We start from the raw sequence: 23957 nt of genomic DNA on the forward strand, positions 1-23957 counted from the left end.
ATAAATCATACCCCACGGAAACGTGTCACGTGCTTAGAGGAGTTCCTGAAAGTGTGACAGCAAAGCAAAACACAGTCTACTAGCGAGAAGAAAAAGGCAACCCATCCCTGCATGCATAACACGCACCGCTTCCGCTGAATAGGGAAATAACCTTTAAATTTAATGCCTCCATAAATATAATTCCTTTCTACGATACGGTCAATATGCTCACAGCGGACTGCAGCGGGATGAAATCGGTTCCAGAACACGGGGACCACTCTCTGCCCCACGTTGTTTGTTGCCACGTAGTGCACATTTCAATAAAATCCAATGAGTGTAATATTTTTCCTAACAGCCCATATACATTAGCAACGGGCCGATCGATCAGCAATCCTCGGACGCTGCTGGTAGGGTCGGTCGCCCACCCGAAGCAGTCGAAAGCGCACCCCTTGCAGCAATTAAAACATTTCAAATGTTTTTGTTGACTCTTAGCATTAGCCGGTTGACTCCGCGGTGCAGCAGTTGATTATAATGGCCATCTAAAATCAAAACCATAAAGTACACAAAGCAGCAGCAGCAGCAGCCTCAGAGTTGATAGAAATGGCCGAAAGTCAATTGCAAATGCTGCTCGCTCAAGAAATATGTGCGCGGCGGGCCCGGCCATCGCCATATATATTGAATGTCTTTGCTGAATATAGACATTCGTCTTCCTCCTCTTCCTGCTCTCCCGATCTCCTACCCTGTCTCACGTCCACATCTGCTGGACAGCTTAATTTTAAGTACCAAACGGTGACCATCATGCGTACGAGACACCGTACTTGGGGTGGGCCACATACTGTTTCCCTTAGGAGGTGCCCTCTTTCGTCCAAACAAGGAATCACACAGCAGACCTCCTCCTCTCGCACACAACTCTACGACAGAGATGCGACACAAGGAGGCCTGAGATCTGACAAGGCTGAAAGCATCTCATTGCACTGCAAGCAAACCCACATCATCCTTCATTTTTCAACCCCAATACCCAAAACCTCGGGCAGTAAGGGAGTGTAGTGCGATTCTGTAATGTTGATTTCGCCAACCCTAGGCCGCCGCTTCCCACCAATAAATGCCCATAACGAGTGTAATGAAACGAAATGCACCGATTTTGGTCAGTGATCGTTTAATGGCGCGATATACACACACACACTGCAAATGTTATTGCAATGATTTATGGGTGTTATAGAAATACGAGCGGGCGAGGGCGAGATGCGTGTGTGTGTGTATTAAATGGCGAGCAGGGAATATACAGCGGGAATGACAAAATGGACAAAGCATTTAAGCAATATATAAGCAACGACAATGAATCTGATCTTCCCACCTTTTGGGTTGAATGTGAAATGATCGATTACAGTACTGCTTGCACGGAATGATTTATTTTTGTCGAGTTTATCGATCGTAAAGGCAAGAGGGGACAAAATACAGAGAATAAGGATATTTTATAAAGAAAGGTAAAAGGCTTTTATCACATGTCAATAACTAAAAATAAATAAAAAATAGATCCAATAAATATAAAAAGTAAAAAAAACAAATTCAAAAGTTGAAAAGAAAGCATACACAAAGAACCAAGAAAATCCCTTCGGAAAAATAGGAAACAAAAATAACCACACGTAAAACAACCTAAAGTTCCGCAAAGAAATAAAACAAAGAAGATAAGAAAGTAGAAATATCATTATTAAAAAAACAAAATAATTTAAGTAGAACAATAATTGCATATATGTTAGAAAACGTTAAGTAAAAATATAGAAAATTATAAAACCATTTATAAATAATATAATTCCCAATAAAAATAAGCAAATAAAAAGAAATAATCATCAATAACAAAAATGGACAATGCTAAAACGGAATAATTCCATAGGTAAATCAATGGGAAAAATTCCTTCGCGAAGTAATAAAAATATGAAATAATGTAGAAATATTAAAATTGAAGAGAAACAAAACAATAAACACGGCAAACAATCGTACATAAACTACACAAAGAAGGGTAAAGCTCCACCAACAGATCACTATCGACTACAGGAACGAAGATAAAACTAATAGTGACGATAAATTTAAATTAATTTCCACCCGTTTGGACAAGTCTGGCCTCACAACAAAACAAAGAATCGATGCTTGTCCGCTCGGAGCCCGAAATCTAAAACATCGACAAAACAGCATGTTAAATTATGTTTTCTTATCCCATCTCCCTGGAGCTATCCATTTCCATTCGGGCATGCTGTCGAATGCGCGAATAAATCAATCACTTCAAGGTCTGGTAGCAGCAGCAGCAGCAGCAGCAGCAGGCCCATGATAGGAGCACCCGTTGGGCACGTCTCATCCCAGCCGCGCTCCGGTCGAATAATGTGTTGATAGTGATTCCCTTTTATGGGATGCGCATAAATTTGCGCCAAAAATCGAAATCAGACGAATCGCGTACGTTAAATGGCGTAACCGTCACTTCGACTAGTTTGCGGCGTGGCGTAACCCAGTACGTTGGTCCTCGGATCGGATCGAATATACATACGCGATGACAACTGGTACAACGCAACGACCACCAAAAAAAAGAGCTCTTGAAGGATGTGATGTTTAACGTCCATCTCTTATCGGACGAATCCCCAGCTGCAAGACGGCAGCAGTTGAGCACGATGTTATGTTATGCGTCCCTTGCTTGCTACCAAGCTGAGGCTTCTACTGCCGATCATTATGCGAAATTGGGACGAACGAGCAGGCAGGAAACGATCAATTTCACGATCGATTTTTAAATTCGATTCCTGATACGCGCTTCGATAGTGGTTTATCGGTGATGGAAAGCAAAGGACCCCATTTGGAACTGTTGGCGAGTAGGATCCTTCCCCCATAGAGAGACATCGCAGGTCACGCCGAAGTCCAAAACGTGACTGATGCTGTTGTGACGTTCGATTAGCAGATTATGCAAATGGGAAGCTTCGATGGTGAGCATGCGGTTTCTTAATTAAGGTGCCAGCCAGATCCACCAGACCACAGCTTCCCATAAGCCACACCGAACCGAGTGTGCGAACTTGTAGCTGTATTCTAACTGCCGCACCACCGCGATACTGCGCCGGCCCGAATGGGTTTTAGCCACTTTTGTTCAACCATTATGTCGCAAGCTGCGGGTGGCTTTCGTTCGTCAATCGGCGGAGAATCGGCGATTAGGGATTAGGCGCTAGCCGTCACCGAGATGGGCGCTCCAGCATGGATTAGGAGGCGCAACAGGATTAGGACTTTTCAGCGGCGGTCGATAGTAAAGCTTTTTTATTTTGCAATCAGGAAAAGCCCCCACGTAGAGCGAGAGCTGACAGCAAAATCCAATCAGCATAAGTTACGCCGGATGCACCCCTTCAGCGGTACTGTAGTACCGAACAGACCGGTGATAAAGCGCCCAACTCGTTGCACCATGTTTCCGTGGTTTTAGGCTAAAATATTGACATTAAATTTTACTAAATGTCAAACATGTTAACTCGCGAAAGGGATATAGCAAAGACGGCTTATCAAAGGAGTGGAAAAACAATGCTTAACACAGCTTTTTCTTATCTTGTTGAATGCCATTGAGTCATTGAGCATGGAATTTCACACTCTTTGGACGGCTACGGTTTTTTTTGTTTGCTACTTTCAATAATATTTCATTATGATACTAAGCTAGAGATATTATGAAGGATATACTGTTGAATGCAATCATCTTATCTACGTCTCTGGTGGTCCGAGATTATCTTAGCTATAGAGGCATTACGGGCTCAGAAACTTCCCGGTGAGATCTGTGAAACGGAGTATCATAGTCTGAGGAACTTTCAAGACTTCTTTTGTGAGGTACAAAACTGAAACTGCATCGAACATTACCAGACTTAATACAGCCATACGCATCTCAGATTTGGACTTTTTGAGTATGTAACAGCGAAAGTGTCAATCGTTACGTTGAATAAGTGAAAGAACAATGAAGTATCTGAAGGACCTAAATATTGTGCAAATTCAAAGACTCTGGCTTGGACTCTTGTGAGCTGGTCATGCTCTGAGAATGGCACCGAACAATGCAGTTCGAGCCGTTCTTTTTAAGCCGTTCATGTGGACAGACTAGACGATGTAGAACATCACGAAATTACTTGATGACCTCGGTTTGTCTGACAGAAATCCATTGCAAGTCAAACGACGCCTTAGACTTAGAGGTCTTTTATCCTCACCAATACTTCAGTAAGCTAAGCTTAATTATGTTTTAATATAAACCTAATAACGGCATTACAAATTAAACACTATTCTTCTATATCCCAGTACTTTGCTAAAGGTTTTTACACTCCACGAAGGGATCCCATTTATCATACGCCCAAATTAATGATCTACAATATCCAAAGGGGACCGATCGCACGCTGTAGTGCGAATACATATCGCATTCCCCAAACGCACCCAAACGATGATGCATTGTGACACGCGGGTGTGCATCCCTTGGTGCCCTGTGCCGATGTTCGGGCACGAGATGCATTCCTCCCGTGAAAGGTTGATAGGTGACAACAGGCGGTCGTCGACGGTCTCCAAAGACGCGTTAACCTGGCGCCACCCAGTTTTCAGGCATCATCATCATCATCACACACCCGACCGCGAGTTTCTTCGCGAACTCTTCGCATGTGATTAATTGCTTACAATCATCCGCGAATGCTTAGGCCGCCCGAGACTGCCCCGAATGTCATTAATCCCGCTCGACCTCCCGGTGCAACGCCCCGTCAGAATGGCGTCAAAATTGCAATTCTGAGCGCCACTTCTGCCGCATTCCAGAATTCGATGTCCCGTCTGTTTTTTTGGGGCAGAGCAAATTATAAATGGATTAGCGGGAGTCTCGTCAATTGAACTTAGCGTAAGTACCGATCCATCCCGACTTTTAATCGTATCGTTTGAAGTCCCCTGCTTTCCTCCTTCTGCTCTGCTTCCTTGTTATTAATGCCAATTTTGCATTTTGCACCTACGAGTCGCGTTTTGCGTATGAAAACACGTGTAAGCTTTAAATTACATCACATAAATCATCGTGTGTAGCAGCCCTTTTGTTTGTTTCGACCCGTGTCCCAGCCGCTCGTGCATTGCATTGGCCGGTGATCGTGGGACCGAAACAAATGGTTCGCATTGTGCTGCTGGTGAGCTACAACAAATCGTTGCAAACTGCAGCTTGCCTCCCCAACGCTACGGGCCCTACACTGACGTTGGGCAGCGAATGTAATGTTTGATTCCAGTACGCCGAGTACCGGCTGGTGCTAGGGCACGCGCACAGCCGGCCGGAAAACCGGTTACACGTGTAATTTAATCGTTAGCACGATTGTCAGCCAGCTTGCTTTCGGTCGCTGGAGCGTTAAATTTATGGCTGGTTAACGGATTTGTAAACCGAAGCGTTGAAATAATAGTAACCGGCTAATAATGATATTAGACGATACATGCTTCAGCCTCCCCTGTTTGGTGAGCTGGCTTTCCGCCATTACGCATTCGAAATACATTAATAAACACACCGAAAATTTCATTCCGGACCGGAATCATAAACGCTTAACATCTTAACAAAAGGGAACGCGCACTCTGCATAATAAATCGATAGCATCATTCCACAAAACGATCCGATCCGTTTAAAGTACGGCACAGGAAGGAAAGATGAAATATTAAACAGCCACTTGTGGTGTGCATAATTTTCAGGAAAGCACCCAACCCACTCACAGTTCGAGCGTACCTTCTTCCCACTGACGCTTGGCTCCAAGAAGTGAGCATCAAACAATGCAACTGCTCAAACCTTTTTGCGTGGTCTGTTGCTATCCCGCCACATTTAAGCGCCCACAACGAATCTGAGACGTTCGACCTCCCACTGTAAACGTTGCTTCTCCTATTTCAGTTGCAAGCGAACCGGTTGGATGGCGGCAGCATCTTACAACGCGGCCCATTATGATTTGCGCTGCTGGTTCCTGTTAATAATTATGCCCTGAACACGCGTGTTTGTGTGTGTGAGTGGGTTTTATTTGTCTTTTCAATGAGCTAGCTTCGTGTGTAGGTTGAGGTACCATCTTGAAAATATTTCCCGATCTTACCGCACAGCAAACACCGGTAGCGGTGTGGTGAAAATCGATCACCACAGCAGCACTACCCAGCACACAGTGGGTGCAGAACGGAACGAAAAGCCGGAGAAAAATGTATTTATTTCGTTTTTTACTAACTACACAATAAAATTGAAGCTATCATGATAATACGAGTAATTTTCAATTCGTATTGATTGTTAGACGATTTGTTTGCCTCAGCCATTATCTTAAAGTTGAATTTTACAACTAATCTTACATACTTTACAGGCCAGAGAACACTAATATGGGTGACTACACGGAAGAGTGAAGTCAAATTTGAAAGAAGAATCACTAAATCGCCCGAAAACAAGCGAGCAGAGAGATCTCGATGGTACTATAGGGTCTGGAAAAACTGCTGACACATTCCAACAGAAGACGAGGTGACGAGAGCATAATACAGAAATCTAAAGAATTATGGAATCAGAATCAGAATCAGGAAATTCAGAGTTGATTTGCTGATCAGTTCTAGAGTCCAATAAGAACATATATCAGATAGTGCAGAGTTATCTGTCCGGTGATTCTTAGCGATATATAAGCACAGCTAATCATACCTGAGACGTGGCTTTGAATCTGAAGTGAAATGTCCAGTTGTGAAACATTTCTTGGGTTAGAACCACCGCGAATCTTATGATTAATTAAAATCTGCACATTTGAGATTGAAATTCTCTATCTCAACTGAAACTCAAGCGTGACCAACTCATTGACTTTTCATCCAGCAAATGCCCACTGTGCACCTGAACGGCCGTAAGCAAACATGATTACTCATTGGCAGCACAAACCGCCAACGAAACAGCCCACCCCAGCTCTGTCTAGTTTTATGGTCGATATTAAGAAGTTTCATCCATTTACCGATGCCGAAGCACAACGCAGACAGTAGGTATGGCAGAGTGCGGCACAGTCGGGGTGGTATCGTCTAACAGGCGCAAAACCGCAGCAAGTAGCCCACTTCCCGTGTCCGTGTCCGTGTACTGCTGCTGCTGCATCCATCGGTTTCCAAAATCCAACCTAGCTACCGGGTAACGGTGCGCCCGGTGCGTGTCACGAACGCATGTCGCTCTATAAATAATTCCTCTCTCCGGCCTTTCCAGCATCCTGCTCCTGTGCGCTTTCTTTTGTTGTTGGCCAAATCGGTGCGGAATGTACTGCCGCGACTGCAGTGGATAAATTATGCACCGGCTGTACCGTTTTCCTTTTTTCCCCCTCCTGCCAACAGCCGCTCATAACACTGTCATAACGGGGGTCTGTGTGTGCGGTTAAGTGCAGTAGCAAACCCGGTCGATATGACCGATCATATACACACACCGTACGATCGCTACTGAACCACGCAATCCGCACGCAATCCAATGCTGTGGCAGTGCATTTTGAGAGCGCGCGCGCACATTAGGCGGCCCACAATTGCCTATTTGGAGCGTAATCCTGTCGCACAAATGGTCACCACTTTATCGTGAGGGCTTGATAGGTCCGACGGGTCGGTAGCACGCGAAAGGGAACGCAAAATAGGGGCGATCGTTTAGTAACAGTTTCAAGTGAATGTTTGTTTTGCGATGTGTTGTTACTTGCTGCCTCGAAAGCCTCGATTGCTTGCGTGCAACCAACCAGGTGGCACTAGTGACTGCTAGCTATTGGGACATGGCCAACGAACGAACCTACAAAAGAATAAATCTTCATTAATAAACAACGCACTATCAAAATGAAACGATCTATATTAGGTTGACCACACACACAAAAAAGAGGCATGCCACCTTTCTTTCGCACTTAAAGCTCACGTTAAACGATCGGCCCCGGGTGCCTAAAAACGGAATTAACTAGGCCAGTCCTTTGAAACCAGAAACCACGACATTGAGCAGTCCTGCAAACCAGGGGGTCCATGCTGTGCCGTTCGACACACACAGCCACACCATTGAATGATTCACACCGCCGACGGATCTGTACCGAAATTTTGTCCCATTTTGAAAATACCAGCCAAAGGAGAGAAGAAAAAAACGGTTTAAATTCCCAACATGGTCACTTCCAAAAAAAAAAAACAAAAAATCCGCACATAAAAAGCGACCGCGATTTTACTCCCAACGGCACAAGGATGTAGCGCAACATCCTACAATGTGACCATCTGGCGTTGGTTTCTGGTGTTGCGCTTACCGTTCGGCTTGATGGGGTGTTTCTCATTTTACAACGTTGCTCGAATCGTGCACGCAAAACGGACGAGCCTCCCCGCCGCCGACGGGAGAGCCACGGAATCGAAAAACAAACAGGCCAATAATTGCACAACCATTCAGATCCCATTTAAAGCCGCTGTGTGTAAAGATGGAATGAATGGGTGGCGGTTGAACAGTGAAGCCAGCCAGTCAGCAACCAAAGCCAAAGGCTCTTTTCCGAACTGATCGATCGATCAGCCTCCGCGTCCGGGTGCGACCGAGCGGAAGCGACAGATTTTCCGTTAATCGTTCATTAGCTCCCCAGGGTGCGCGACCCATCGGCCGATCGGTAGCGCTAGAACCTTTTTCCATCGGCGTGCAGCAGTCGCCCGAAGAGCCGACACCATTAGACGCCCGCAAACGCTTGTAAGCGATCTAATTAGAAACAGATTGGACGATGGTCCGGATGGATCGATCCGAGAAGCGGCGAAGCTGTAGGGCAAACAAAAAGGCGGCAGGATCCGTGTGTGCGATCTTCGCGACTACACCGCGATCGCGCCGTATCCATCTCGCGCCTGTGTTCGCATCAATCCGGTGCTTGGTAGGTCGCCTGAAGCCCCCCCGGGCATCGAACTTCGACACAAAAAGGGGAAAGTTTGCTATCAATCGCGTGTGTGTGTGTGGTTTGCGCGATGCTGGTGTTCTTCGGTCGGCGGTACGATACTGATACGGTCGGTACGCTGCTGCTACCACTTGTGACCTTTTGCGCATGTGAGACGCCCCGTTTTCTGATCGATCGCCGGGAATACCCTGCGGGAAAGTGATCGAGTTTTTATCAGCACGGCGAGCTTGCCTATCTCGGTGTTTGCTGCCTGCCTGGCACAAGTAGCACAGCCTAGAGGCTGTTGATTATGAGCTGAAGCTCATCAGTATTTTTGTGGTAAAAGTTGCAACCGAGAAGCTTTCCACGCTGAACAGATGGCCGGACCAAACGGGCACACCGTTTACGTGCAATTGATATCTTTCAATTAAATCTTATTTATGCGTCTTCGGGTTTCCTGAGACGCGAGCACCAGCTGGGGTGCATGCCGAATAGCGTACCCGCATCGGTGGAATGCCGTTGAAAATAGATTTTCCACCGATTGGCTGCTAAGCGATTACCATCCATCATGCGTCCCTATCATATCGTTTTATGTGCATCGTCGATCAAACGATACTGCACTCTGGGGTCGAGGGAAATTGTGAGCACTGGGTTGCTACTCGATGGCGAATATTTCTTTGCCAGTTACCAGCAGGTCGCGAGATGCGGATGCAGAAAATGGTAAACCGGAGGTTTCGTGTGCTTGTTTCCGTACGTTGAGAGATCGGCAGGGTTTACCGGGGCAAAAATAAGCTTCGGCATGCCTACAACAATCTGTGATTGGAGGCGGTTCGGTGGCCGAAACGATAGCGAATCCCATCCAGACCGCCTTCCAGGACTGTGTACACAGGGCTGATTAGACTGTCCAGCTACGGGAAAAACCAAGTCACGGAAAGCCAGCAGCAAATATGGCAGGCCAAGATCTCTTGAGGTTATAGAGCCAAGGAAGAAGAAGAAGAAGAAGAAGAAGTAAAATTGTCCACAATTGTAAAGTGTACACAATTCTCATAATTCCCTACCTTATTTTCATATAAAATCTCTAATCTATTCAGCTTTAGTAGGGTCAGCAGGCTTCATCGAGTTCATGAATATCGATCAGGCTTCAGACTAGAAGAGGATCGAGTGAACTTGAAGGTCTCAAAATTGAATTTCTCTATCAATTGCTATCCTTACTCTGTCACACAATTTGAGCGCTAGAATGAGACTATCAAGCAGTAGCACCAGACTTTATCAACATAATAGAGCATTTTGTTCCTCCATGACTCTCTTAGGACACGGAACATTTTTTTAGAATAGATGTTGGGAAGCTCTGGTACATCCATCTTACAGTCAAGACTGTATTCCATATACACATCACTGTTTAAAAACTATTTAAAAAATTCGCCAACACACAAATTGTTATCACATCCCTAAAGCCATATGGCCGCTGTTTCTGTTTCCCCGGGTAAACCCTGTAAGATGCCGACATTTGAACTTACTTTGCCTAGACTCTGACGACTCTGAATGGGGCAATAATTTTCTCCACCGAGGTACATTCATCATTTCCATTCATGGAAAATGCTAACTAAAAATCGACGATGCTCATTCCATGCGCCTCGTCTCGTTTAATCTACAATCTGCAAGATGCGGTAACCTCTGACAGTGCTGCTGCTGCTTCAAAATGGCTCCAAATTGCTTCGCAGCAAAACACATTAGCACACCGCCGATGATGCCCGTGGTGCGTCAATCGCAACCAATTTCTGCTGATCTCATCCTTCGTACAATAAAGATCAATCACGTTCGTGGTTCGTGTATCTGTGTGTGCATACAAAAACATGCCCGAATCTGAGCTCGGGATGCTGCAGCTGAGAAAATAAAGCAGCGGAACAAACAACAATACTGGCTCCAAAATCTCCAATGTCTGGAGCATTTTACAGCAAATAGAAGTAGAGATGGGGAGAGCAAAAAAAAAACGACAAGATAACTGTTTATTACTCCAATGTCGGTTCGGTTGTGAACCCTCTTAGAAAGATCGGGTATCGGATCACTTTGGGTGAACCATTTGGCCTCACTTTGGCAAAAACAAAAGCAAGAAGATCATTCACGAAAAATCCCATCAGTTGAAGAGTAAAACGAAAACGGAGAGGATTTCCTTCTCCGCGATAGACAAACACACCAAAAACAATAAACGACAGGCACATCAGCGTCCCCATGAATGGACGCTGTACTGGGCACGGGGATCCGTCTCCTCACGGCCCATCAGCGTCGGGAACCTTTTTCGGCAAACTGGGTCATACATCATCTCATCCATTGTTAGGAACGGAGGAGGGTTTTTTTTTTCGGGTAAATCGTACCGATTAGTGGCTTGCCTTTTCTATCCTGAGCATATAGAACATCTAACCGTACGCTGCCGTGAAGCTTGATCGCAAGGGTCAAGTTTCGCAATCGTCCACGTTCGAAAACGTTGTGGGAACAGCAAGCGAACGTGTTTAAAAGATCACGTGAAAAGAGCAAAATTAATTGAAACCTATAATGTCTTTCGTATTCCGGCCAGAGCCTTTGCTTTCGTAGGCGCCAGATGATGATCGGTTCAAAAGTTCAGCCGGACGGTGAAAAACGCCTGAATGACGGCCAACCCTGCTTGTCCCTGTCGATCAAACGCGCACCGTTTTCTAATTTAAATAATTAATTATTTTGATTCGAAAAATTCGCTGCGCAAAAGAGCGTGTGAGACCTGGAACGGGAGGGTTCGCAAACTTTTGGACATGGTTCGTTCGTGATGATCGTGCCTTATTCTTCATTTTTTCTTGGCTTTGAATATTCATTGACAATTTCTTCTGCCAGCGTTGTCAGCAGAAAGTTGGAAAAGAATTTTTCTCCAAGCTTGATTGGATCAATTAGCTTCCAAGCTATCAAAACGGCAGAGAGTGAAATTAACTTTAACATCCAGTAATTTGTATTCGAAACAAGCAAACACCAGCGGAACGTGTTTCCGAAAGCACTTCATGCACCTAACGACGCTGTATTACGACGCGCACGTTGTAACTTTACGTATCTAGCTTATCGAAACATTAATATGCTCCCAAACCAGTCGAACACGTTTCAAACTCTCCCGTGAGTGTGTGTCCGATAGTCCGATCCTGCACCAGCTTGGGAATTATTTATCGTGTGACATTAAAGAAAAGAAATATTCTCTGTCGTACAATAATGTCTGTTTGTACCTATCGGTAGTTTCATCTCGTGTGAGAAATTAATAAACCTTGTTCCCTGTGCCAACTTCTTCTAAGGTCCTAACCCCTAAACGCTCCATCGGGAGTCCTCTAACCCCTAACTGCAATCACTCTAACCGCTTGTGTGCCTCATGAGTAGCGGTGTCTGTCGGGCAGTTAAATTTACATAAAAGCCTTCCAACTGCAAGAAGGAAATCGATACCGCTCGCTACAAGCTCGATCGTTGGACCTTTGGGACTTCAACTTCAACGTCACGAAATACGAATCTCCCAAAGACCAGGTGTATTAATACGGCGCAAAACGAGTAAAACGATACAAATCACGCACCATAAGTTTTATCGCGAGTATCACACTGGTAAGTACGGCAGGTCCGCCGGACTCTCTAAAACATCGCGTATCGCGTGAAGAAAAAATGGTACCGGCTGAAGATGGTTTAGGGTTTCCGCCGCTTCGTAATGGCGTCATTAAGCAGCCGCTACAAATTGCTTCCATCACACGGCTCTGCCTCCAATTACTTGCTGCTGCTGGTGCGCTTCTTCCAGTTGCGAATAATTTCAATTACACCCGGATGGAACGTGCGAGCGAAACGATGTTTTAGATACATACATAAATTGATTGCCCTGCCGGACGAACGCTTTCGGTGGCGGGCTTTCCACGCTGATCGATGGCTAATCGGTGCACTTCGGTCGGATGATCGTGTTGCACATGTTGGGCCGTTCTTTCGTCTTTACAATCCTGCTCCGATGTAACGAGCCCCTTCTTTTACAACTGTCTCCGTGAGTTGCTGTGGCTTGATCCTTCTTCCGCTCGAGAAGTGGATACCGATAACCATCTTCTCGAGCTGAATTTCGTACGTGATTTTCATTGCGCTCGGTAAGAATGATCTCGATGTGCACATTAATGGCTGCTGTCTCCGGTGATGATGAGGTCCACATCCGATCGTTCGTACCTGAGCCCGTAAAAAAACGTCGATGGTGAAAAGCAAGTCGAGAAACGATTAAACGTTTACGAAAATTAATTTCTTACCACCTTCTTGTGCAGCTCTTCTAAATAATAGCCAACGGATCCCGTGTTCGGCCGTTCGTCTTCCCGTCTTCCCATGTTTCGCTTTGGGGCTTTTGAAGCGAACCAACCTTTAAAAACTGCATCAACAGCAAGACTTCTCACAATGTGCTGACCAAAACGGGCTGTTTGAGCCCAACAAGAGAGCTAAAAGCTGAGCAGCCAAACCTGAAATCATCTCGCCACTGGAGCCCATCATCATCGCACTAGCCCGAGGTCCGTGCGGGCGCGCGTTCGGTTGTTGCTGTGTTGTGCCCCAGACGCACGAGGACCTCCTCGTCGCCAGGCCTCGCAACAGGGAAGAGTCGCAGAGCGCGCTAACGGGGTTGTTTTCAGTGATTATGTTTTTCCACCATCTTTGTCCTCCCATCACGAGACGGCCTTCGAAATATTGTTACTACTGGAGCAGGTCAGGTACACAATGCACATCCCAAACCGCACACCACACCACACCGTTGCCTTTTGCTGGTGGCGCTTTGTGTTCGGGAGTTAATTTATGCTCATAATTTCTTCCGCTTTACGTTTTTAGCATCAATTTTGGAGCATCACGACTCACGGGCAGACGACGCACGATGATCATCCACCGATGACGATGGTGGTGATGATGATGATGGTGCAGTTTCTTGACGTCTCTCAAAAGCGCACTTCATCTTTCTTTCTTCATTTTTTTTGGAGGGAGAATTTACTGAATGTTGGACTACGACAAGGAAGACCGTAACCGTTTTTTTCCTCATTACCATTAAACTCTGGGTAGGGTGTTACGTACTGGAAAATGCATTAAAATCCCGTTCGACTTACGTTGGATTTATTTCTTCATGCTCGTGGTTTTGTGGAGATATTCGTTCCAAGAAGGAAAAAAAAAGTTCAAGGAGCATAAAATATTGCTAAAAAAAAGGTGCTCAGAGGACCTCACTTCGAGCAAATTGGGATGAGCTCCGGTGGCTTCCCTGTTTTTTCGAACTGTTGGCTGAATTATGCGAATACGCATATACCGCAACATAATGATGAATAATTCCATTCATCAGCTAGCCAAATGTGAGTATGATGTGCACACCGGACATTAGCACTGGAGAACGTGACTTTAGACAGGGATGATTGTATGCTAGAAGCTCTGTCTCGCAGAGCATTCTCTTCAGAGCATTTTGTGGTTAAATGCAGCACAACATTATAATCTGGCCAGTGTCAGTCCTGGTAAATGGCGAAAAGCATGCAATCGACCAAACACTTTTCATGGCTCTCAATGTGGTCAATGGCGGGCGTCGATAAGAAATTTTTGGTTATCAAGTTTAAACAACGGACAGGTTGGTTCAGGAAGATTAAGCTTATAATTCTAGCTCAAAGCTTCCTTATTGCATTGATGTACATGTTCCAAGATAATAAGGGAATCTTGGCTGTTTTGTTGAGGCCACGTTAAGGCGGTCCGGCAAGTGACCCGCCAACTTCAGACAGTGACTAAAGACGAGAAATCCTCGAGTATTCCTCGTATACTTCAAGCTGTCAGTTACATCGGGAACAATACAATCAAGCTCTCCGATCGTAAAATCCCCCCTGTTTTTATCAGCAATTAATTCCGATTTATCGTGGTCACGAAATGTTGTGCCTGCCGTAAACCGTGTTCCGGAAACTTGCCCAGAAAACTTCACACAATCACAGCCAGCTGGAGAAGGTGGAGAGACATGAAATATCTCATCCATCTCACGTTTTTTCGGTAAGGAAGGAGATCCTTCCGATCGATACAGTGCACAGCACAGCCAAGCGAAGTGATTAATAATCATTCATTATAAATACAATTCATTTTTAAACACTATTAACACTTCTTCGCACCACATTGGCTGTGCGAGAACTGAACCGGGTTAATTAGTATGCACCGGCAAACCGTGGCGATACTGTACCGTGCGCTGTCTTCGAGTAGTCGTCGACCTTTTCCGGGACCTTGCGCTTGCGGTGATGGAACTCTCCGCCGACCTAATCAATGCGTCCCTGCGGCCAAGATCGCGCCGCTCACACAAAAAGGGCCACAGAAAGGGCCACAGTTGAAGTTGAAGTCACCCCGGTACTCATAAATCATGAGGACCACTCTCTCGCCCCATTCGTTGTGGGATGTGCAATAAATGCAGCCCCGGACACGATCACCTATGTGCACCTGTGGGCTTGTGGAGTCAGCGTTCGAACGGGCGGGGGATAATAATTTACGAGTACAAACTACCATCATCCGCGAATCGGAACCCAATTGGCCCCTTTGGTGAGTGTGAGGGCACTGCGAGGGCAATAAAAATCCTCGCTCCGGTGTGGTTCGGACGATTCGATACTTATTTATGGCTGATGATCATAAAATTGGACGTACACGTATTATGGTTCTCACCTCCAAGCGCTCGGAGGAGAGCACCCGTCGCGGTTGACTTTTTACATGATCGATTGCACCAGAGAGGTGAAGCCAAATTGGGCTTCTTTTACCTTATTTTTGGTCTTGTGGTGCATCACAATAAACCTGTTCCTTGCTATGCATCCTCCGATGCAATAATTTCCCACTGTGCCGGTGAAGTGCAGTAAAACGGTTCTAGCCTGGCCGATCGTAAAGCTGTGATCTCCAATTAAAAGGGGGAGATTCGAGCTCTGTTCCTTAATTCCGCCGTGGATTATGGTGTCTACCTCAGAACTCAGATGAAACTATAAAATCCATATCACCAAGATAACGCGATTGACACACAGCACGCTTCGAAGCATGCCTAATATCCATATCAAAGACCGTCCCGAATGATGACTTTTACTGATGACGGCCGAAACATCAAACGTGGACCACGGTTCTTGATTGTCGATGAAGCCCCGTTGCAAGGAAGAAACCACAAAACCAAAGCCGAACATGAAACAAAAAACCAAAGAGAGTCAATAATATTTAAATTACTTAAAACCTTCATTTGTGCCGGATTAGTGCGGGCGCGGGAGTTAAAATAAAACGCCACAAAGGAATAACACACAGACACTAGCTCAATAAGCTCTCGCGGTGTATTTCGTTACGGTGATTTCGTGGTCCTCACCGTGACAAAAAGCCCGTGTCACGTACAGGATGGTTGTTCGGTTCTTTCATGTGTTGCGCCGTTTTGATCTCGTATCGCGGAGCCCAATACCCAATACCTAAGGTTTCCCGCCAGTGCTGCTGCTAATCAAACTTTTTTCCCCAAACCCAAACCATCACACCGTAACGAAAGGCCAAAACTTGACGGCCGGTGTAAAAGAGACAAACCTCAAGTTTTAGGGGGACCGTAGAAAAGCGGTTCACACAGTCCACCTCAGGAAACCTTGCCAAGGCGTTTGAAGTGGAGATATTAATTTCACAAGACGGGCAAGCAACTACGTCACAAGGAAGTCAAGAACAGGGTGAGAGAACCTCTTCGCCCCAGCAAGCCCGGGTGGATGGCGATGGGATCTTCCTGGCGTCTACTCAAGTTGGCGCCTAATACGTTGCGCTATCGATAAATGGCGGCGGCGATGGCGGCGGAGACAGTAGAACAAAATGAAGATCGTTCCGATACCCGGGTTGGGAGTTGCTATTGGACCAAAGCTTGAGAAACGGTTTGATGTGCCGCCTAGTATGTCCTAGAGCCTGATGTTGGATCTTTACTTAGAAACTGTTTTGCACTCGTACAAAAAAGAACTTATTTCTAGCATTTCTAGATGTTTTAACAATATAATTTATGCTCAATTCTAACAACCAACCAGACACTCAGGATGTATCAGTTACGGAGCAGTCGTCCAAGATGACCAAGCATATATGGAGGATCACTTCTCGTCTCAAGAACGAGCCGGATTCAAATCCCTCACCGCGCTTGGTTCTTACCAACTCAACACACAAAACACAAACAAAAAAACGAATCACGCGATAGTGTCTATCAGATGTCAGCTTCGAGAGTGTCTTAAGATGATGGGGAGATGACGCTTCTCCGCCGAAAAAGGGAACGAGCCCAACGAGATCTGGATCTCGAATAGCAAACCATTCGAAGACGTTTTGCTGATCTCGTTCCCTCTTTCTCTCTTTCTCTATCAACCTCCCAGTGCCGGACAGCAAGTGATCCGATTTGATTTTTGGAGAGGTCCAGGTCAGAAATAATGGGAATCGATTACGGCACGATCGGGCGGCAAGTCGGGAAGTTCTGCACCGCAGAGGGTCTTCAGAAAACAAAAACACGATCATTATATCGAAACAGCGTTGATTGTTCATCGCCCAATGGCGAATGGTTCGCGTTTTGGGATGGGACACACATCTGGCCGATAGAAAACAAGGCGCAATTGGAACCAATCTTCTTTTTTTTTCTGTTGGTGTGCCTCGATCACACGCCTCCGTTCCTTTTTGCTCCGACCAAGGTCGTTCCGCTTCCCGATTCACCGCGGGGGAAAACCGGTCTTCGCCCTAACCTAACGGCGGTCCGGCCAATAGCTCGAGGAGCTACTAAATTAACGAACGAATAGTGAGAGCACGTTGGCTGCTGGTTGACGAGCAAATTATCGCCGTAACAATAATGACACGTGTACCACCGGAGAATTGGGGGTAAGCGATACTTCGGTGCGATCGCAACTGTTGGTGAGTTGGAAAGCAAGGACATAGTAGCGTAGGAAAGGGAAGCGAGAAGTAATCATCTCCAGCAAGCAAGAGATTATCGCCCGGAATTCGCTACTGGAACTCGATACACGTCAACGATATCGATAGTTTAATCACACACATCGACGAGAGCTGGGGCCTGCTTCAACACTCTTCTTCGTGGAGACCCGCTTTCCTTCACGATGACTTCTGATTTCTCATGTTTATAATCAGGTGAACACGAACGAAGACAAAAACGCACCACACAACGTTGGAATTCCTTTTGCTATTAATACATTGCCAATGGCGCCACCGGTTGTCAGCGTTGTCAGTATGTGATCGTCACGTTATCAGGTGCAGCAAAAAAAAGGCTAAAGAAAAAAATATGGACGTGAAAACCTTCATTGGTCAGCTCTCTTTTGGCCCGGACACTGAGGTACGGATGGTACAGTTCCCGCCTGATTTCTCACGGACACACACATTTTACCCGGTCGATAGTAGTTCCCGCGCAATGTCCCTCCGTTACGGACAACCCGGTATTGCCACATTCTCTCGCGTGTTCCTCCACCACGCTACGCCCGGGTAACAGGATAACAGCATTAAAGCGTTCGTGGAAAATTATTTCTCTTTGGCGAGAAAAATTATCTCCCCGCCTCTCTGTGCGCGCCTTTTTCCCCCACTTGTCCATCCTCTCCAACGTTGGAAACCGTATGGAACGTTACGGTCAATGCCATTCGATCACGTCCATCATCAAGAACGATCCATCAGGGACGTTTGTCACTCGACTGAAATCAAATTGCCCTTCGAAAGTGCACGTCCCGCAACGATGTCGAGGCCGGTGATCCCGACGCCGGTGACTCGTTGTGCCTTTTAAGGGACACGAATGCCCATTCCCGGGGTACAATACCTGGTAGGGGACACCGCCTTTCGCATCACGTTGCAATGGCGCGGAAGGAAAACTCATGCGCGCAATTGCGATAATTTATGTTCGAACCGGTGCGTAATGGAAGCTGGAAGCACCTTCAACAGCTACCGAGGCCGCACAAGGAAAACCTGACCCAGAACCCAGAGTGAGTGTGCGCACGCTTGCAACGAAACAAAAACAGGAATCACAGCATTGGCACGTTTGTTGTGCCAACCCTTACCTTAGCGGGTGCTCCCTGGTGGCGGCACTGTTGTCACTGGTCTGGTGGCCCGAAAGCTTTGGGAAACATTTTCCCATAATGCTGTTAATGATATACGCGCCGGGTTAAGCGCGTCGGGTCGGGCCGGGTAAATGAATTCCAAATCGAGATGAAAAATAAATAAAAATTACCTCCGCGGCAGGAAGCGACCGTCTCATTTCAAAATCCAATATGGCGGATACGAGAGGAGTCTCCGCGAAGACCTCGAGAAGATGTGTCAATATTCGTATGACACATTGGCCTCCGCGCATTAAATGATCCGGCCAGGAGAAAAAGACACCGTACCGAAAACCGGCCGTTGTCGTTGCATCGCTAGCGACGAGATCGGAGTTGGAGCGATCTTCGCTCACCGGTCTTCCATCTTGCCTCAGTACCGCTGATAAATATTTACAATCATTTGAATTGCAAGCAAACACACTTCGGGGGGTTGCATAAATACGCGCTTTATACGCACTCTGTTTGCTCAATCGTCTGGAAGATGGGCCCGAATGGGGGTAAATAAAGTCAGGTACAAGCAAACAGTCGATTGGCGGTTGCAGGCTTGCCAGGCAAGTTTCTCGCGCTGAGATTGTGGAGACAGAATCCTTACGGGGTTTAATATTGCTGTAAAAGCAAGCGTAATAAACGTACAATTTCAATGATGGATTTGAAGGAATTTAAGCCATCAAGCAGCTGGAGAGTAAGATGGCCAATACGGTAACGTAAGGCTCCAGCAAGGCACAGCAGGTAATGGGTTCAAATCTCAACGAAATCATCAAAGGACTTATTGTAAAGGAAGTTTATTTATAAGTCTGATATTATAAGTAAAGTTTCTCAAATCATATCAACTAACAAGCGTTAAAAAAAATTGCTTCATTACTTACGATGCAGCACACCCACTTCAAGCATATTAAACTTGTTGTGATATGTGATTTTCGTATATTTTATAAGATCATGCTTCCTAGAGCAGCACAATTTTAAGTATTTTTTAAGAGATCAACCGTGGAAGGCTAACAGGGTGGATTCTTAACTTGAGTACTTCGTCAAGGCTTTGTATACGACTGATTAATGCGTTGCAACTGTTGTTCGATAGATATCTTTGAACATCGATCGAGAAAATCCAAGCTTCTGATGCACAGTTCGGACGATGCATCCTTTACGAATGCATTTTTCGAAGGTTCGGTAAAGGCAAAACCAATCTTCGCCCAGGATGCGTTGAAACCTAGCCCAGCTTGATCCAGGCTAGTAATTTACTACTCCGATTAAGACATGGTAGTAGCTCCCTATCCCGGAATTTAGATTATGCCGTCTAGTCTAGATTAATTCCGAAACATCCATGAATCTCTGATGCTGATATCCTTAGTGTTCTGCAACATTTTTCGATCACAGTGAAGCGTTCAAGGGTCACACCTGAATGATGACCAAGAAATGTTGATCCACCTTGTTGAAGAAGAAGTCTACTGTTAGAACCAAATTTACTACAAGAACTAAATTGAAAGAAGAACATATCAAACAATACTGTTCCGTATGTTGCTGTTACGATAGTGATCCAAATCTTGCAAGCGTTCCCGTCCTCGATCGCAACCCGATACCCGTTAGTTGCGTGCACCGATCGAGGAGAATGCTTTCACGTACGCACCAAGATTACAAATAATGCAGGAACTTATAACCGCGCACCGGGTTGTGTGTGTGTGTGTGAGGTTTTGTTTTTCTTTTTGTGCGACCCTTGTCAGTGGTCCCTTGTCAGCATGATCCACTACAGGATCGTGTGAATCAGTTCAGATTCACGTACGCAGCGAGAAGAGACACAAACCGCAGGCGAAAGATGTGTAACCACTTTTTTCTCATCCTGCGCACCTATCTTGCAACATTTCCTTTCGCTGTAACAAGGAAAGACAGGTTGTCAATACGTCCACCCGGCGGCGACATGTTCCGTCAACCAGGTACCACCCCCCAACCAAACCACAGCGCTCCGGACGGGATGCGGACGTGCAAGAAAGTTTTTCTTTGCACTGTACAGCTCCATATGGGAAATTTGTGTGAAAATTCCATTTTCATCGTGACACAGAGACGATCGATGAGGTGACCGTGGGAATAGAGACAATATGGATCATGATCGTCTTAGACCGAGATCGATGATGGCAAGTAGGCGATAAATTATGTTTACGCTGAGGGCTTGGCTTGGCTTCAATAATGCTTCCCATAGGGCCATTTAGATGTAGCAGTCGAATTCCTTCAGTAAAAAAGATTTTCCTCAGCGCCCAACGTGGGGCTCGAACCCACGACCCTGAGATTAAGAGTCTCATGCTCTACCGACTGAGCTAGCCGGGCTTGTACAGCTCTCCGCTTCGACCTTCAGCCAGATCATCATCAAATGCCCTTTCTAATGTTGATCTCGCCCTCAGGTCACCGCTACTGTCCGCTTCTTCCTTGTGTTACCAATCCATCGCACAAACGTTGTCGGCCCAACTTCTGGCTGGCGATCGCTTACTATAGGATCATTATTTGCGCACACTCCGCGTATGAAAGAGATCGCAGCATTCGCATACTCCTGCTCGCTTCGGTAGCATGCAGCATCTTCAAAACATCACATCCACTGCCTTTAGACATTGCCCAGCTCCGGCAGGAATTGGATCTTTTAAATTTTCCTCGCAATAATTTCATCCTTCCAGTTCCGATGCACTGGTAGCGTGTCGTTGCATCACTATCGATAGAAAACATCACATGCACTTGCACCAAGCAGCAGCAGCAGCAGCATCACAAACAAACCGTGAACCTCGCGTTGTCTCGCTCACGCAACCGGTTTCTGTGTGTACCCAGGCCGAGATTCCACAATGCTGGAGCCACAATGTCGGGATCGCGAGCATAGGAAATTGCGCGACAGATTCGAAACTTTTCGGCCTGGATAACATTTGCCGCACTTACCTTGATCACTGGCCGCTAATATTCCGCCCGAAAACAGCATCAGCAGCATCACACAATCACAAACACTCATGATTTATTGTATTGTTTACGCGATCACTCCGATTTCCGATCACTTTACAACATCCGCGATGTTTCGTTGTTTTTCCAGCGCGTTTGACGTTTGCGGATGTCAACAAGCGTGGCGATGTTTTTTTGCGGTTTTGTTTATCTTTTTTTTCGTGGTTCTGCCATCATGCCCAATTAACAGCATATTTAAAGGGACAAAAGAATTTGTAAATGAATTGTTGAGATTTTTATACAACTTCAATAGACTCCCCCATAAACGATCGGTGTGTTATTCAATCAATAGTTTATTCAAAAAGCTTCGTCCCACACACAAACACAGACCACTTCTCACGCGACCAATGGGGGTCGGTACGTTTTCGGTGACCGTCTACATGTTTTTTTTCTTCTTCCTCAGATCGCCCTTTCATGTTCCAATTCCTATATCTAAGCCCTAGGCAGATGTGATGTGATTGATAAATACTTGTACATCGAACGGGGCAAAAACAACGAAAGCTAGCTCTAATTATCAGATGCTCTGCAATCGAACACAGTGCGAATTACAACCGATTATGCTGATTACTATACCTAAAATTATCGTAAACCGTTTACAATAGTTGCGCATGATTGTTCGGGGGTTGGTTAGGTGAAAATGGGATGAAACGCATGATGCTACAGGATAAATAAGCTGCTGATAACACTTCCGCTCCGAACGGGCCTCGTTCCCTACACGCGCTCCGGTAAACCGGTGTTTCGATGGCACTTTTTATGTGGTTGCATGTGCCCTGGGTGGCACTCGTTAGTAAGTTTAGGAGTCTGTTATTTTGGCAAATGGAATGCAACCCGTTACATTAACGTAACGAGCTTACTAATCGTCTAAATGCTTGTTTTTGATAGCGCTTTCGCACGGACGGCTTTGCGTTAGAGGGGAAGAAAGCAGAACGCTGCTAGCAGGAAAAAGTATGGAACCACTTATCATCATACGGATAAAGTGGGGGGTTTTCTCCCACTCAAAGGTGTGAGCAATTGAAAAAGCGAACAACCACGAAACGTAGATCACGCAAGCCAAGGATACTAGCACAGACAGCTCGGATCGTTCACCTCGTCCGGGGGATGTATCTTGAAACCGTGGCTTTCCAGTGCCTGCAGCTCCAACCGCGACCTGTTCGATTCGACCAGCGTGCTCGCAATGTCGCGGAACATCTCCTCCAGCCCTTCCCCAGTTTTGCAGGACGTTTTGTACGTAGCGCTGATGAGGCTGTGGCACTGTTCGCAAAACGATTCCATGTCCGCGTCCGTCACCGGCGGATCGTTACTGCTCGATTCTAGGTCTACCTTATTGCCTACGAGAAAAATTTTGGCATTCTCCGCGTACGTCACCACGTCCAGCATGTGCTGGGACAATGCGTGAAAGGAGGATTCGTTGTCCAGCGCAAACACCAGTATGGCTGCCTCGGCAAACTTGTAATAGCTGGAGGTAACCGATGCGACCCGTTCCATGCCACCGGTATCCCACAGTTGCAGCTACAAGAAAAAAAAAACGCATGACAATAGGGATTCGTACAAAGAAAGTGGCACCTCCCTTCGCCCCTCCCATACCTTGATCTCTTTGTCCCCAACGTTGAATGTCCTGCCAAAGTGGTCCAGCCCCAGGGTAGACTTCCGGTCGACCGATGTGACGAAGTTGTTCGTCGCGAACCGACGGAATATGGAGCTTTTCCCTACACCATACTCGCCGCACAGTATGATCTTTTGCTCCGGTATGCGCACCGAAGCCATCATTGCCCCGGAATGTAGAACAATGTGAGCCTGATACTACTATTTCCCAGTGGACACAAAACACACACACGGAACGGCGAGATGAATTTTAGTTTTTCTCAATTTTTTTTCGGTCGCTTTTTGCACTGATTTAATTAATTAGCTTTGACAGTTCTTTATTTTGATCAAACAACAACGACTGAGAGGTGTTTATAACGCGCGTTTCAATGTTTGAAAGTCATACAAACAAATGAAAACAATTTTAGATTTTATTGATTTGTGATAAAATAGAACTCACTATCAACTCTAAATTATGAAAAACAATTTGGACTATGATTTCGTCTTCAAATCAGCAAAAAAAAATTGTGAAACA

The 23957-nt window shown here is 45.9% G+C and overlaps 2 protein-coding genes and 1 non-coding gene across 3 annotated transcripts in view; all 3 read right to left on the reverse strand.

Annotated features, from left to right (window-relative positions):
• The window catches only part of LOC118510850 (bone morphogenetic protein receptor type-1B), a 122672-nt gene extending 100741 nt beyond the window's left edge, over positions 1 to 21931 (reverse strand). Inside the window, exon 1 of the mRNA XM_036053181.1 lies at positions 21785 to 21931. Within this exon, the coding sequence (XP_035909074.1) occupies positions 21785 to 21854 (70 nt within the window). The 5' untranslated portion in view covers positions 21855 to 21931. The remainder of the gene's footprint in view (positions 1 to 21784) is intronic.
• On the reverse strand, positions 21118 to 21190 carry Trnak-cuu. Its single transcript has one exon. It is a non-coding gene; the product is annotated as a tRNA-Lys (tRNA).
• A 183-nt stretch (positions 21932 to 22114) lies between the features above and the next one.
• LOC118510856 (ras-related protein Rab-30) lies at positions 22115 to 23755 on the reverse strand. Its single transcript, XM_036053190.1, has 2 exons — positions 23426 to 23755; positions 22115 to 23350 (listed from the first exon to the last, which is right to left on the reverse strand). Exons 1-2 carry the CDS (start codon positions 23606 to 23608, stop codon positions 22901 to 22903), a joined length of 633 nt encoding a protein of 210 aa, XP_035909083.1. The 5' UTR covers positions 23609 to 23755; the 3' UTR covers positions 22115 to 22900.
• Positions 23756 to 23957: the final 202 nt, after the last annotated feature.

This window comes from Anopheles stephensi, chromosome 3 (assembly GCF_013141755.1).
Source record: "Anopheles stephensi strain Indian chromosome 3, UCI_ANSTEP_V1.0, whole genome shotgun sequence".
In the NCBI taxonomy this organism is placed as follows: Eukaryota; Metazoa; Arthropoda; class Insecta; order Diptera; family Culicidae; genus Anopheles; species Anopheles stephensi.

Excerpts from the sequence above, each read along its gene's own strand:
- LOC118510856 (XM_036053190.1), bottom strand. The coding sequence starts at position 23,608 with ATGATGGCTTCGGTGCGCATACCGGAGCAAAAGATCATACTGTGCGGC. Across the intron at positions 23,351-23,425 it reads TTGGGGACAAAGAGATCAAG|CTGCAACTGTGGGATACCGG; the intron begins GTATGGGAGGGG and ends TTTTTCTTGTAG.